This window comes from Canis lupus, chromosome 14 (genome assembly GCF_011100685.1).
Source record: "Canis lupus familiaris isolate Mischka breed German Shepherd chromosome 14, alternate assembly UU_Cfam_GSD_1.0, whole genome shotgun sequence".
Lineage (NCBI taxonomy): Eukaryota > Metazoa > Chordata > Mammalia > Carnivora > Canidae > Canis > Canis lupus.
This window is the reverse complement of record NC_049235.1, coordinates 48,090,818-48,108,259: the sequence shown is the minus strand read 5'-3', so window position 1 is coordinate 48,108,259 and position 17,442 is coordinate 48,090,818. Positions and strand designations below refer to the sequence as shown.

General features: G+C 42.4%; 1 protein-coding gene across 1 annotated transcript in view; it reads left to right on the top strand.

The window, feature by feature from the left end:
• AOAH (acyloxyacyl hydrolase) overlaps positions 1 to 17,442 on the top strand; it is a 161,559-nt gene that overhangs the window by 47,921 nt on the left and 96,196 nt on the right. Inside the window, 2 exon segments of the mRNA XM_038557345.1 lie at positions 11,447 to 11,506; positions 16,683 to 16,753. Of these exon segments, the coding sequence (XP_038413273.1) occupies positions 11,447 to 11,506; positions 16,683 to 16,753 (131 nt within the window).

The window sequence follows — 17,442 nt, the reverse complement described above, 5'->3', positions numbered from 1 at the left end:
AAATATTGCTTCAAATAAGCACTACATAAAATAAAGTGTAATTGGGGTTACACATAAAATGAAATTATGATCTTTTTGTAAGTCATCTTAGTCTATCATGAGTCATCCTCGAGCTATGAAAAACTTAGCAGCCATTTCTCATTTGTCTTCATCTTATCTTCTACAAGATTCTAGTACAGGCACCATATTAATACGAATTTTAAAATTTATTTTAGAAAAATAATAAACTGCTGTGAGGGGACCCATTGCCTTAGGAAAGCAACCAGACTTTGAAATGGCTTTTCCCAAGTGAGTCTGATTGCTGCAGGAACCAGTTCGCCAAGGCTGAGTGTGTGGGAGTGTATGCATACACTGGGAACTTAGGCTTCCTGGGGACCCAAATTACCCCAAAGCTGACATAAAAGGGTTTGAGAAGGATTAAGTTTGCACAGTTTTTATGAGAAAATGTCACATGACAAATTCTTGTTGTTCAACTGAGAGATAAATAAGCTGATCTCAGGAACTTTCATTTTTTAAAACACATTAAGTATAAAATATAATATCTAGCATCTCTTTTAATTGAAAATCTCAGGTAGTAAGGTTTAGAAAAAATTACAAATGGACAGGAAATTGAACATTTTCTAAGATTCATGAATCACTATATTTCATTCTGTACAATCAACTGGGCCCTTCTGTGCATAACGAGTTGCTGAGCTCTGCACACAGTGATTTCAGATGGCTGAGGTAATCTTCCCCAAACTTTTTAGATCACTTCCATTTTGCCCAAAACAGTGTGTGTGTGTGTGTGTGTGTGTGTGTGTGTGTGTGTGTGTTTGGGTAAATTTCTCTACTCCAACTCTGTTTAACAAGACCCAAAACTCCAGAGTCTGGCTTTGTCCTCTCAACATTTATGTAACTTCTGACTTGCCTTTTTTTGTGTGGCGTGTGCGCAAAAATAAAAATGAATTAGCACTTTCATTTTAACAGAATCTGCGTCAAACACAGAAGAAAAATTACTTCCTCTGTCATCATCACTACATCATCACTACATCACTACATCGCTACTGCTATAGACAATTCTAGCAAAATAGTAGCTCAAAATTAAACTATACAGAAATAGTTTAAGCTTCTCTTCTCTTTCGTTGTCTGGTCAACCTCTCCAGCTTGTATTTGCTCTTCCCCTGTCCTCCACCCTAACTTTGTAGAGGATGTGAGTGCTTTCTCACACATTTGAGTTTAGGGAAAAACAAATGAAATAATAAAGAACAATTTTTGTTATCATCAGAGTTTCAGGATAAGGAAATTTCCTTCTTGAGTGATGGCTGATCTTCAACTGTGACTTGGCAAACAATTAGAAAATCAAATGTTACTTTTGAAGGGAACATACATTCAAGGAAGAGTAACCTACAACTTTGGAGCAATTTTTTGTGTACTACTTCAATGCCCTGGAAGAGGTAATAAAGTTTTCCAAACTACATCACTTAATAAACCCGTATTTGTACCTAGAAGACAACCGTATCATTGATAGCTGGGACCAGAAATGGTACTAGAGTCAAAAGTGTCTTGGATGAAACTGATAGGCTTTTAAAGAATAAACGGTCATTTTTTTATTCTTGTAATAGACCTTTACTAAGCTTCTATTGTGTGACAGGCACACATTAGGGCTGAATGATAAAAGGCAACAGCAAACACAATTTGAGTGTTATACACGTACCAAAAGTTGGCTAGGTACTTGTCATTCAGCTTCTAAAGCCTTTCTTCCACACAATGGCAAGCTTATTCTGTTATCCTAATTTTACATATGAGAAATCAAAATTCAAGCAAATTGCTGATCGTGGAGTTATTTATTTGACAATGTTTGTAAAGTTCCTATTTAAGCTTCTCAGGAAATTTTGAACAGTGAGATAAATGACAGGGGAATGTAGACTTCTAGATGTGAAAAATTCAGCTGAAAAGGGAACAAAATATACTGCCTAAAAATAAACCCAAGTGTATTGGAGATTCTTGTTTTTGATAAAAATAGCATTTCAAATCAGTGGTACAACACTGGCTTATTCAATAAATGGATGGAACAAAGGACTAGCCATTTGGAAATAAAATTTAAGCTAAATGTTTATCTATTTCTTATAGCAAAATAAATCCCAAGTGAATTAAAGGTTGAATCATTAAATATGGAGCCATAAAAGAAGAAAAATCTGAGCAATTTTATTTGTAATTTGTGATACAGAAGTCACAGGGAAATATGAATATATTTGACTAATAAAAAATCTGCTGTACACAAAGTCAAAAAATAGTAAACAGGGAGAACGTTTTTGTAATATGCCACACAAAGAATTATTTTTCCACAATTCAAAGAGCTTTTATAAAATCAAAAAGAAAAAAAAAAAGTGAGCAAAGGCCACAAACAATTAGTTTGCAGAAAAAGAAGATGAAAGGACCAAAAATGTAGGGGAAATACCGATCTTCTTCTCATAACTAAAGAGTGAAAATTAAATGAGATTCCAACTATCTCTTATGTATTTTGCCTCCACGAAACTCTTTGAAGATCATTAGACAAGAAATTATCACAGAAACAGAAAGGCTTTAAATATCAGAGACCACTAAATTAAATTGCTCCCTGGAGACTTGAAGGCTTAGAACTCTAACAGACTGAAGAAAATATTAAACCCTGTGCTTGGATATATAGTCTACTGTTCAATCTTTTCTCTGGGCGTTTTGAGTTATCTTGACAGAGATTCCATCCTGTATTTTGGTGTAAGTCCATATTTGGAATCTTGGAGAATTTATCTCCTTAGACTTGTTTAAAGACTAACTTAGAGGTCATTAATCTCATAGGGATCTTAAAAATCTTCAAAATACAGCAGTAATAATGCAAATTTAAGTTACCCTTTCTGCCGAGTAGAAGAAATCAAATGACTCCAAGAAAGGTACTTCTATAGTATTCAAGATTTGAAAATGTTTCTTGCCTACTTTAGAGTAGTTTTAAAAAATAACTATTTCTTTCTTGATAATATGCTTCTTTCTTCCCTTAGCTCAAGAAAAGCTAATGACTAGTGAATTCAAATACTTCTAAAAGATACTTCAGATTTTGAAGTTTTAATGAGTGGTCTCCCAGTATCTCCTCTTGGCCTTCATCTCCACCTAATTAGTCACCCACATCAGAACTCAGCTGAGAAGGCATTTCGTCTCAGAAGCTTTTCCTGATGCCCCAACTAACCAGATCCTCCAGAATTCCTTGCCTTTCATCACACCTCCTCCTCCTAGAATGTGTTAAAAGTATAATTAACAATTGTACAATAAGCTAAATAATTGTACAAGCAATTGCTTATTGCTCCTTCTGTTAAGGTATAAACTCCAGATAACCTGTTTTATCCCCCAAACACATGCTATTCCGTGTGATTTTCCCCAGAGCCCAGCACAATTCACTGCACTTATTAATCAATCAACAAAGTATTTTGTTGAACATTGTGGTATATGGAATAATAACACACCCCAAAAAAGGGTCCACATCCTAATCTCCAGAACCTCTGAATATTAACTTACATGGCAAAAGGGACTTCACAGGTGTGATTAAATTAAAGATCTATTGATGGGGAAACTATCTTGGATCATCTGGATAAGCCTGATGTAATCAAAATGATTCTTATAAGAGAGAGGCAAGAGGCTCAGAATGCGAGAAGATAGGGCAACAGAGATAGAGTGATGAGGCCATCAGCCAAGGAGTGGGTGCAGCCACATGATACCGAAGAGGCAAGAAACAGATTCTCCCTAGAAACTACAACTGTTAGCCCAGCTGACACCTGGCTTTAGCCTCCTGGGATTCATTTCAGACTTCCAACGACCTTCAGAACTATGACATAATAAATTTGTGTTGTTTGAAGCTACCATGTATATGGTAATTTGTTACAGCCACGATAGGAAACTAACACAAATTAATTGTGAAACATTGGACATGCCTGATCTAGCAACCTGAATGCCACAGAATAATAGATAATAATGACAACAACAACAAACAAAATATTGTTGCAAAACAATTGCCCCAAAACAACCCAATGACTAAACCACACTCACTATCTAACTCTGTTATTTGCCAAAAATCACGTGTTTAAAGAGTAGAACAACATCCTGTAATGAGAATAGCCCACAGAGTCTAGCATTAGAGAACTTCTGCACATGGGCAGACTGTAGGGAAGAAACAATCGAAATGTAACAAAAGTGTTGGTTGCAAAGCCTTGGACAATTCCAGCACAGGCTCTTGGACTTCTCATCTTTAAAGCAGGATTAAGAATCGTGCATTCTTCCCCCGCCGTTGGTATAAAGTGGAGAGATACAGCATAGACAGTAACTGGTATAGACCTGGAAGCATCGAAGAATCTCTATATGTGTGTGGTTAACGGTGGTAGAGGTGATAGTGGTAAGATCAGTGAATAACACTGTCAGGAAAAAAAGAGTAAAATGAGAATAGTGCTGTTTAAAACAGTGCTTTTTAAAAAGGTGTTGTCTAGGGAAAACGATATGAATAGTATGATTAAATATATTAATGATGCTAATAGCTCTACAGTGCAGAATTAGCCCAGGAGAAGGAAGAAGAAAATTTAGCTAATGGTAAAATATGTAGGAAGAAGAAATATTCAGTGATAAAGGGGAATGCGCTTAAAGATAGTGGCTTTTCTCTTTTATATTTCTCCCTCCCTTCCTTCCTTCTTGTTCTGGGAAGAAGAAAGTGAGATGAACTGACTTCATTTTCTCCACACAGCTAAGAATCATAAATGTCCTTTAGAGCTGGGCATCATCGGAACACGAAAATCAAACTGGGCTTTGCTACCCCTTATCCTACTTATTGGCAAATCACCGCAGTAGGATACAGTGAAACGCAGATACAATAATAGATGAGCAGATCCCACCCAAAGGCCAGACACGCCAGTATTTGATAAAACCTTACAAGCAGAGGAGCTTCCCGCCTTTGTCTTTCTACTTAGTAGAAGTCACCTAAAAGCACGTTCCCCTGTTTCCCTTGGTTCTTGTAGTCTGCCTTACACTGGAGTTATTGACTGGAGGTCAAGTCCTTGGAGAGAGCCTCTCTCAAATCTTGCTCCATTTGTGAATCAACTTGTACCACTAAATTTGGGGGTGTGGGGAAATCTATCCTAATAAACTTCTAGAAAAGATCCAAGTAGATCAGTGACCCTCTTCCTCCCCCACCCAACTCCCCCCACCAAGTACGTGCTTGCTCTTGGACAATAAAAAACACGTGTCTAAAATCATCATTTCACTTCCCAGGGGCTTTCTCCTTTGTGGGTACCTGTCACTGCTGTCAGGAGTGTGAAGTGCACAAAAGGCACTTTCTGTAATTTTTAAATCTACCTGCTGCTATAATTGATAGTAGAGAACGCAATCGCTAAAAATTGTTCACCGTAGAAACCCATGCCTAAAAATACTATTTCTCTTTACTTCCTTCACTCTTGAGTGTACCAGGATTTAATTATTTAACATCATAAAACCTGAGAAGGCCCAATTAATGACTGTGTCTTGTCCAATTTATTAATCCGGCTAAAATGTCAGGAGAAGTTATATTGAGTTCTGGAGCGTTCCCTATACACTATATTCTTTACATGTTTCCTGATCATAGACAATATGGTACACTATTGCTTTGGCTGAAAAATTTGAATGTTTGGGAAATGCTTTTCTAAATAATGCCTCTTAGCACAAAGTGGCTGAAAGCCTTGAATATGCTAATGTGTGTTATGGCTGTCTCAGAGGAGCATTTAGTTCACAGATTTCCCAGATTTTTTTCAACTTAAAAAAACAACAATTTTCTTTTCAAGCACGCCTATTAACATCTCCCAGAGAGGGATTAAAAGCATGGGTTTGGGACCTGAAGGGTCTGAACTGAATCTGGACTGTGCCACTGATTGGCTCTGTGACTTTGGATTTTATCCACTCTAAGACTTAGTTTACCTCATCTATAAATAGGAACAACAATAATTATTACTTAACACTTTGCTACATTGCATTCTAATTACATTTCATTTTTTTAAGATTTTATTTATTTATGAGAAACAGAGGGAGAGAGACGGAGACATAGGCAGAGGGAGAAGCAGGCTCCCTGCAGGGAGCCCGATGTGGGACTCGATCCCAGGACCCCAGGACCCCAGGATCACGACCTGAGCCAAAGGCAGATGCTCAACCAATGAGCCACCCAGGTGCCCCTCTAATTACATTTTATTGCCAATCCTCTCTCCTAGGTTATAAAACCCTTGATGAGAAGGATTATGTCTCATTCACTATTACATCCCTAATATATCATTTGTCACACAGCATAGACAATGAGTGTTTGTGAAATGAATGAATAGAATAAATGATTTTTTTTTTAAATTTTAAAGATTTTATTTATTTATTCATGAGAGACACACAAAGAGAGGCAGAGACATAAGCAAAGAGAGAGAAGTAGGCTCCATGCAGGGAGCCCAATGTGGGACTTGATCCCAGAACTCTGGGATCACACCCTGGGCTGAAGGCAGGCGCTCAACCACTGAGCCACCCAGGTGTCCCAGAATGAATGATTGCACAAAGAAATGACTGACTGAATGGCTGTTTCTTTCTCTTTCATGATCAGTCATATGCTGGCTACTATGCTTGTACATGCATTTCCACACAGGTACGCAGATTGTGGGCATACAGAGGGCACAACCCTCTCTCCCCTGACCATGTGATCCTTTGCATTAAAGCATCCACACTCCATGTGAAACCCCCTTGCCATTCCCCTAAGCCCTGGTGAAATCTTAGAAGTCGCATTTTCTTGCTTGTGTTAAAGTTTCAGGCTTACTTCCTTCATTCTTGGAAAACAGTGTAGTCATGGTGGAAAAGGTGTTGGAGTCTAGAGACTTGAGTACCACCAGCTGTGCTTGCAGAGTGGCCCTGCTTACATTACGTGACCTCTCTGCTTTCCACTTGGGATGGTTTTCAAGAGCATTGAAATATAGCACACATTTTTGTAGGCTGGAGTTGTAATGATTGCAATTATTCCCGCTGTGTGTTGGTGATGTAACAACTCAAAATCATCAATTGCTGTTAACACTAATGTCATGCTTACTATATGCAAGGCAACTATTCCAAATGCTATCTTGTTCAATACACACACACACACACACACACACACACACACACACACACTATTATCTTCCCCATTTTGCAGATGAGGAGAGTGAGGCTCAGAGTGCTTAAGTAACTTGTGCAAGGTCCTACAACTAGTAAATGGCAAAGCTAGGATCCAAACCCACAAGCACTCTGGAGTCCAAACTTACTTTAAATAGAAGATAATTACAGAGACCATGACCTAGCGATCAATACATTTAAATACCTTCCACTGAAGGTCACCAAACCTCTCCTCTTATCCAAAGACTTTGGGCTGGCTCTGGTTTGGATGAACACATAAATCATTCTAGACAAAAGTATTCCACGAACTACCATGGATGTATGTTACTATGTGCTCTGATGATCAAGCAAAGGGTTGCCCTCTCCACCTCTTGTAGCCTGCTAGGACAACATGCCATATCGTCCTTGGAATCTTCCAAGTTCTTTTTTTTTTTTTCTTCCAAGTTCTTGATTAAAGAAATCCAGTATACATATCCTTGGTTTTTCAGACTCTAAGCTCCCATGCTGAGGGCTTATCTCTCTGTAAGCCTATGTGGGGGTCTCCTCGGCATTCCACTCATGAGAATGTTAAAGAGACCCTCGAAGGGGATTTGAAGCTGAAATAAGGACACACCATCACCAGAGGGAGAAAGTAATGAGAAACTGGGAAGAGCTGACCATGACAAATTGCAGGATCAAATGAGCAGGATTGTTGTTGATGGAGAATCTGCTTATGCCTCAGACGATTGCTCCAGCTGAGTCATAAACACCAGTTATGGCTTCCAACCAGAAAAGTTTCACATCCAGCTCACCAATGATTCCCAAACTCTCTCTCCAACCCCTGATTACAGTTGTGCCCTCCATTCTAAAGCTTTAATTTTTCGGAAGATGCAAAAGCGGTCCTCGTACTTTAAAAGTGCTGCCTTAAGCACCAGATTAACCAAAGGCGAGAGGTTACCGAGGAGAGAGAGCAGTTTTCTTCATTTGCACATCGCTAACAATTTGCCTATTTGCCTGTCATCGTGACAAGCAAAAATTAGCTTTTCCAAGTATCTTTGAATCCTTACATCCATTTTCTTCTGGGGACAAAAGATCAGGCCTGATATCTAGATTCTCTTTTTTAGGTTGGCATTTATGCACTTGAACTGTGGGAGAAAGTGGTGCTCTGGTCAAGCCAGGTCCTGACGAACCTGCCCTCAGCTTTCCAGGGGGGACCACAGAAGCATCATCACGCATGTCATTAAGGGAGGGGGTCAGAAGGCATTTGGTGCAGCCCTTGCCACTGGGCTTTTTGTTGGTTTTGCTTGCTTGTCTTTATCCCTCACTACACATTGATCGCTTCAGAGAACCGAGCTGGATGGAACTCCAACTAGTTCCCTCAAGAGGATCCAAGTGGCCTGTCCTACAAAGACGCTGCCAAGGCCTCTCTCTGCCCCTCTTCTACTTGCTGTGCTCATTCCTAGTGTGTCTCCTGGAGGGCCCGGAAGTTCTGGGAGGGCAGGAAAGTCTCTTCACACAGATCTCTGGGGTTCTCACTGCATCCCTATGCTGTGAACATGTTTTTGTTTCTTCAGTAAGAAACAGGGCAACATATATTATGTTCTTTTTAAAAAGCATGTACTGGGACACCTGGGTGGCTCAGCGGTTGAGCATCTGCCTTCAGTCCAGGGTATGATCCTGGAGACCCAGGACTGAGTTCCACATCGGGCTCCCTGCATGGAGCCTGCTTCTCCCTCTGCCTGTGTCTCTGCCTCTCTCTGTATCTCTAAGGAATAAATAAATACGATCTTAAAAAAAAATAAAAAATAAAAAGCATGTATTGCTGAATTTGTGCTCGTTATGGAACATTTAGGAAACACAAGAAAGAATCAAAAGGAAAAAGATGTCACCCATAATTATTGTGGCATATTTCTTTGCAGGATTTTTCTTCTTGTGTGCTTAATATCTGGTAGCCTGTTTTTAGTTAACATAACATCATAAATGTTTTCTTTCACTATTTATTCCCATATCTGTTGAGTGCCTAGTAAGGACTGTATTAGGCCCTTCAGGTACTTGAGCTGAGCTTTAGAATGAAAGAGTATTTCCAAGTACAGAGGCAGGGGACAGGTAACTAAGGCAGAGGAACACCAATACCATGTTGCGCTGTTATGAAGAATGAGTTTAGGACTAATGAGAGCAGCCAAGAATGGCACTATAACAGAAATTTGCACCTACATCTAGTTTCTTAGAATGAGCCTGCCAGAGATGCTTACTTACCAGAGAGTTTCCAGGATTTGTCAGAATTCCCAGAAAAAGCCAAAATTGTATTCATGCTTCTATGGTTTTTTTTTTTATTCAAGATTTTATTTAATTATTTCTGAGAGACAGAAATAATTAAATTTATTTAATTATTTAAATAATTAAATAGACAGAGAGAAGCAGAGACACAGGCAGAGGGAGAAGCAGGCTTAGGCAGGGAGCCCGATGTGGGACTTGATGCTAGGATCCCAGGATCACACCCTGAGCTGAAGGCAGACGCTCAGCCACTGAGCCACCCAGGAGTCCCTTCATCTATGTTTTTGAAGTAAAGATTATATGGAACTATTTGGGGCCTATTGGCAACCGAATCAGAATGGACACTGGATGTGCTGTTGGAGCCCAGTCTACAGGTGCCCATGGGGCTGTACCATAACTTTGGCTCCTTTTGTGGGCTGATCATAAGGAAGTCTGGGAGTCCCAAGGAGAGACTGTATGCCCAGGCCTCTGGTAGGAACACTCAAGGGCTCAAGGACATTATTGTTCACCAACTGGCACATTAGTGTTTCAATGTTTTAAGAAACACACACTGTATGTACAAGCACATCCTGGCGGCCAGACTGACCTGGAGAGCAGCTTCTCCTCTCAAGTTGCTGACATGCACTTTTCGATGTCAGCGGTCCTGCCGCCTCTGACACAAGAGCCATGGTTTGCCATCCTTTGAATCTGAGCTGGAGGAGTGTGATTTGGGGCAGAAGGCAGAGAGAGGATCTCAGACCCAGCCCGTAGAGGGCAAGCTGTGGCTGGCTTGGCTACCCTCCTTCCTCAAACACCTGCTGGAAAATCTTCTCCGTCCCAAGCTTACACTGAGGGATCACCTCTCCACCCATGTTCACTCCACATGGCTGAGGTCCTCAGAATAGCATAGAGCTCCATAACGGAGGAAGGCATCCCCCAGGAGTGAAGAATACACAAAGTCAAGCAGGGACACGAGTCCTGAACGTCCACTAGCAACAATGGCCACATCTCCCAGGAGGACTCTCCTGCTGACAGCCAGCTCCAATGTCCCATTCCAGGACACATTCTTTCTGCGTAAATGCAGGCACAATATTCTCAGGTTCCTGGAGTGAGAACCACAGCACTCTCCCATAATCACAGCTTCCCTACCAATTTAAGTGAGGGGAAATCTGGGCCTGAAACACAGAAATTTTCCAACCACCTCATCAGTTATTGAGCTGGGGATTATCGGGGCAGCCTTGGCCTAGGACTTTATATGAATGATGTCCTGTTATCCTCACAGCACCCTTATGACATAGACATCATCCCTATGTTACTAATGTCTTACAGAAAGCAGCATGAGGAAGAATGTGGCAGGGTTGGGACACATGGGGAGGACAAAAGCACTGGGAAGCAGTGCTGAGAGCAAATATTCAACACTCCCACCTCCTCCCCCAGGGTTACTTTTTCCCAAACTGCCCACAAGTAAACAAACATGAAAATATGGAAACCTGTAACAATAGTCATTGGTAAGAATCCTCTGACTCTTTATACTGACGATGTGACTAAGAAGATGCACCTGGATGCTCTAGAAAGGTTGAATAGAGGTGTCGAACCAGAAGAGCTGGTGACTGGGAGATGGAGCATTACCTTTGTGGGAGCAGTCACCACTCGGGTAAACGGTTGGCCACCTCTTGCCATGGGGCTTCCACACACAAGGACAGGTACCTAGAGGGAGCAGCGTGGCATAGCAGGCAGGAAGGTAAGTGTTGGGACTGTCTCTGCCAGACACTGGCTCTGTGATCTTTAGCCAGTTTCTTAGCTTTTCTGCGTATAAAAAGGTCATACCTCTCAGCACTGTTGTGAAATTAAATAAGATCATGTTTGCAAAGTACTTAGCCTGGCATCTGGCACAGAGTGAATCCCTTAATAAAGAATTATTAGCATGAAATTGCCTTCCTGCAAATTATTTTATCACAAATTCATGGAATAATTTCCTTCCTGCAAACTTACGGACTTTAAAAAAAAAATCCTAACTTCAGAAAAGACATAGAAAGAGATGAGACACAAGCTGTAATGTTGTCTGACTTTATTTTTATAGGAGGCATGGAAACCTACCCTAGAGAAGGCGAGACAGATCGTGAAGAAATCCCCAAGTCTGGTAAGCAACTGATGAGAAGGATACCAGTGTTCTGCTTGATGCATTCATCTTTCCCTTCCCCTGCTTTCACACCCCTAAGGCCAGAGGCTACTCCAAGATCCAGGCCCACAACACACCACAGCTGCAGTGAAGTTAAGTAGGGAGATGAGCTCCTCCTTCCTTTGTCTCCTCCCTCTCTCAACAGCCGTGTTTCTCAAACTGGGCACTACTGACACTTGGGGCAAGTTACTCCGTGGTTGTGGCCATTTCCCTGTGCATTGTAGGGTGCATAGCAGCATCCCTGTCCTCTACCCACTAGACACCAGCAGCCATGTCACCCTTCCCCAGTCATAACAACCAAAATGTCTCCTGATGTTGCCAAATGTCCTCTGGCATTCACAGTTGAGGATTGCTACTCTCCCAGTAGACCACGTTGGAGAAGGCTCTATCCTTCTGCCCCTCCACTTTCTGAACATGTGACCTCAAGCTGAGCCTCAGTTTTCCTGTCAGCAGGATAGAGACAGTGGTAGTGTTCCTTTGTCAAAGCATGGGTGTGAGGACCAAGAGAATTGATGTGTGTCAAGGGTTGGTATCACGCCTGGAATTATCCATCAATTATCAATCAATACCATGTTTCATTCCAATCATTTATCATGGAGTCAAGTATTTGACATAGGCTCTTGGGTGCAAATGAGTCCCAACTGAAAAGGAAGCAGAAAAGTAAACCTTCAAAGAACCAAGTCTCCCTCGAGGCTCAAGATCCCGGCAGTAAGGCAGCATTCATCAGAGATGAGAGGGCATGGCCCTTGTCCTTGGCTCCTCTCCCATCACCCTGCTCATCCTTCACTCTGACGCAGTACATTTAAGGGAGTATTGATTTGGCAGAACAGAAATAAGGAGGAGGAAAAGCCCTCATGGCTCAGCTTGCCAGATTTAGCAAATAAAAATAGAGGATACCAGTTAAATTTGAATTTCAGATAAACAACGAGTAAATTTTTAGTGTAAGTATGTCAGTGCAATATTTGACCTGGCAACCTTGCTCATGGGGGCCATATGGGTTTGAATGTACAAAGCCGGGATGTGGTAAATGGTAATATCCAGGCGTTTTTACGCAATCAATTAATCAATCACAATGTCTGTGTTGCCAACATCGTTTAATCCAGTGAGTAATTAAGGACCAACAGTAGCAGTTTAGCTAATCTGCTTAAGCCATTGAACAAGAAACTGAAACACCATGTGAAACCCTTGACCACTTTCAGAACTCAAAACTAGAGAACAACACAATTCTTCTTTCCTTCTCAACGTGCATCCAAAAACTTATTCTCAGAGCACTGTTAACTTCACGAGCACCTACTACCTTGGCATTAACTCAAGAGCTAATTAGGATTTTACAATTTTTCATTTCTGTCATCAGATTTGCAAGCATAATTCATGGGGCATGGTTCCAATAATTCCTTGTGAGAAGCCAAAAAAAAAAAAAAATCTACTGAACAACAATACAAAACTCCTCAAAAACCTCCTCCAATTTATATACTCACTAGATTAAAGCCATCAAGGAAAAAGTAATCATAAAGTGCAAGTAAATGTCTCTGAATTACTGCTTCGATGATATTGGCTGCAATGAATTCCACTGGGATAACTGATAGAACTGCAGACCTAGCCAGGATGCAGAAGGAAGCACACAGTAGGTTGCATTTCAACACAGCTTGTTGGACCAGGGGAAAGTATTGTCAAAAGGAATGTTCCAGAAAATATCTGCATCTCTGTGAGGTGCTGAGAGGTTCTTCATGGATCTAGCAGAAAACAGCATCTGAGGGCTTAGAGTACCTGAGTTATGGAATCTATTTACTTAATTCTCATAAAAACTCATATAAAATAGTATACGGTTGATATCAACCCCATTTTATGGATTAGAGGACTAAGGATCAGATATGTTAAGTCATCTGTTCATTCCACGTAACTAGTGAAAAACCCATCATTTAAATCCAGATCTAACTACTTCCAAGTTCCTACCTTCTCCACTATGCCAATAGCTCTCAACCAGCCTCCTCAGTACAAGATTTCAGGAAGCTCCATCCACATCACAGGCCATGCAGATTAAAAGTATGCAGTGCACGACCTGTGCAACTGTAAATGACATCCCTGATCAAAAATCTACCTACTTAATAGAATCATCTTCCCCAGTGCAATTAAACCCAGGTAAAATAACACATAGCAAGGGCTGAAAAGCCCTTCACCATGCAGAAATCCACCTTCAGTTTGCCTGTGTATGGAAGAGTAGTTGTTCTCTCCCCTTTGTTGACCTTCTGTTTACCCCCGTCACCACATTTTTTCTTTATTCAACCCCTGTGTATTGTTCTGTTCTCATTTAACATCCTGGTGTGGGAAAGCTCAGGGTACACGCGGAAACTGGCTCACATAGCTCGCTAAATGAAGATGCTGCGTGACTCCTGCGCCCGGGGACAGCCCAGATTGAGACTTTTCATTTAAATGGGATTACATGCGGCCAGGTGCAATATTTTAAAACCATTGCTGAATACTGACAGCCTACATGGTGCCTCTGCCTAGCAAAGTTCAAAGTGAACGGGAGGGGCCGGCAAACTGCAAGGCAGGACTTCTGCCGCATGGCTCCGTGTCTGCCTCACTTCTCTTTGCGAGTAAATGATAAGAGGTTAGTCTTCCCCACGCCATGTGATCAGGGGACTGGATAGTTCAAACCTCTGTCTCAACAGGAAGAGTTCAGGGTGGGGGCAGGGTCCCCTGGGCAAGCTTCATCATCCACTGTCCACACCGGAGACCCCATCTCTGCACGGCGGATGTCTGAGGCAGCGGCGGCCTTCTGCTGGATTCCGACGGTGAACAGCTGTGCAACTGTAGCATTTGATTCTTCTGTTGCTCTTGTGCAGTAACTAGAAGGCTGCCCGTATGCATTTTTTTGACGTATTATTGGTTGCATCAGTATTAAAATCTACCTGGTGGTTCAGTTAAGTACACCAAGGCCTTGGGATTCAAGTATTAAAAGACGTGGCTCAAACATTCACATGCAACCCGACTTTGAACTCTGAGTCTCAGAATGCGTCTGTATTTCCAAACTGCCACCAATGTCACGCCAGCGTTTGTCTTACGGTATGTCTGTGGTGCGCATCTCAATCAGTTACCAGGTCTCTGGACTCAACCTTCGAAACACTCCTCCTTTTCACCACCCTCCTCCTCCCAGTGGCCTTACAACAGTGGTTCCCAGCCAGTGGCAACTGTGTCCTCTCCACCCCCCTACCCCCCAACCCCGAGGACATTTAGCAATGTCTGGTGACCTTTGGGGGCTGCTTGCATCTGAGTGGCCTGTTAAACATCCTACAAGGCACGGGACAGCCCCACAACAAAGAGTTATTCAGTCCGAAATAGCAGTAGTGCTAAGACTAGAAACGCCAGGGTGAGGTCTCAGGGTCTCTATCTGCCCCAGCTCACCTCCTCTAGGCCATCCTCTTGTCCCCAGAGATAGCCTTTATGAAATATAAATGTGATCCCTCTGCTTAATACCTTCAGGAATCCCCCACAGGATAGCACACAGTGCAGCATCCTAGGCTTGTCATGAGATCTTCATCCCTCTGTGGTTCACCACATCCTTGTGTTTTGTTTTTTTTTACACCCCAGCCAGGGTGAAACATTCGGTGGCCAGCTGAGGTGCCACACCCGCACGTACTCCCACAGCACCCCCTGGGATACTCCCTCGTACCGGGGCCATGCTGCTCCTGCTTCAGCGATCACTCCAATAACCTGGGAGCTTGATAAGGTGTAGACTCTGATTCAGCAGATGTGGGCCCAAGACTCCACATTTCTGAAAGTCCCCAGATAACATCCATTCTCCTGGTGCATGATCATGCTTTCATCAGCTAGGGCCTAGGGCAGTGGTTCTCAAACTTCAGCGAGCGTCAGAATGACCTGGAGGCTCTGAAAACACTGATTCGGACCCACCCCAGGCTTTCAAATTCAGTAGACCAGGGTAGGACTCACAAACTGCCCCTGTAGCAAGTCTGTGGACCACACTTGGGGTCGTAAAGCCTAGAACATGTCTCTTCCTTCCCAACAGCATCCTTCCTACCTGACTTATGGCTCATCTCCTCTGGGTTCATAGATTGCTGTGCCAATGCCAGGACCCCGACAGACCTCACAAGGCATGCTAAGAGCGGAGATACTCACCCCTATGCTCCACTAGACAGTAAGCTTGATGAGGACAAGGACAGCTTCTTCTGTCTCCATGTCTTGCATATGGATGGGAGCACCAATCAGGCTTGTTCCTCTCATCCTAGAAAGTTGAGCAAACATCACAAAGGTGCTTTAAAAACTTCATTTATAGCTTGGAAAGAAGTTGCCTTGTTCTCCTCTTTCAGGGTCAATGTATCGCCAAAGTCATTGATACAACTCGTAGCCATCCGAGGACTCTTTGGGCTGGCAAAAATCACTCATCTCTCCCCCCTCACTGAAAAATGCTAGTTCCTGACTTTTTCTATGCTGTTGTCTTTTTCTTTCATCTGAGGAAAACATCCTGGAAACCACAATCATTGTAAAAGTACCTCTTAGTAAAAAGCCAGGGCTTTTCATTGGTCACATAGCTAGAATCCTAGGGAAACTGCTACCTAAAATCTCTTGCTCATCATGAAGTTTGAGGAGCTTCATGTATACACCTCCACCTGCCCACACGGCACCCCTCCGGGAAAGGGGACTTCCTTCTTCCTTCTCCCCAGGCCCTGACCATGTCTCTCCTGTGAGTCTTGATATTCTCAGAATTGGCTGGGATTTTCCATTTGAAAATATTCTTTATTTCACAGCCTTTCTCAAAGCCCTCGAGTACAAGGAGGGAGAGGAATGTTGTTGCCCAAGTGCAACAGACCATGGTGGGGCAGACCTTTTGGGGAAGAGGTGGAGCATGGTTGAAGGTGGGGATAGCTGGCTGCGTGAGGAAGGGGGAACCTTCAGGCTGAGGCCCCAGTGAGAACAGAGGCACAGGGCAGACTGAGTATGGAGTATAGGGACAGAAACAAGAGGTAAATGTAGTTAAATAAGATGGCCCAGGATCTGAAGGAAAGAGGCTCCCGAAATCCAGACTATGGAGCCAGCAGGAGAAGAAGGGCCTTTACAAGTTTGCAGGGCTATTCCTTGAACTAAACAACTCTTTTTGCTGTTTTTTTTTTCTTTCCAGAAACACTCCAGAAGTAGTTCTGATATTTGTTCCCTCCCATTTTTGGCCAGGATCTGTCAGAGGATTAAATCGTACGTATACCGTTTCTACCTACCTGAGTATTGGCGTGAGATGGCACCGTTGGTTGTCCCTGTTTTCCAATGACTAAAATGATCCTCAAATGTAAAAGGCACCTTCCTAAAGATGAAAGTGTTTGCTGCTCATGACTTGTACAGAAACTAAAAGACAAATGAACTCTGAACAAATAATTTTGGAAATCCGCTGCATCCCAGTATCTTTGAACCTCAAAGCCTGACTTATACCCTGGGCTGGAACACAACCTGCCCATGAAGTTTCTGGGCAGCTTGGTGCACACCCCTGCCTCACAAGGGAACAGCCCCTCTTTGCTGCATAAGACACAGAAAAGGCCGAGGTTGGCACCACAACAGGGAAGGAACTCTGAGCATCTTTAGTGCAAGGCACTCACGAGGCTGGAAAGGGACCATTTTTTTCACAGAGCCCAACCCATTACCTAAAAATTCTGGCTCAGATATGAATGAATAGTATGGCAAATAAGGAGACACTGTCCCAAATTCCCATGACCTCTTGTCTCTGTTTACAATCCCACACCCCAGCTCTACTCAGAGTCTGAGATTATGCTGGGTGTCATCATAATCACTATCTATAGCATTAAAAGATGCATTAAAGATGCGTTAAAATATGCATAAAAGATGCTAAGAGGGACGTTGGGCCAAGACACAAAATAGCACAGGCTCTGCTT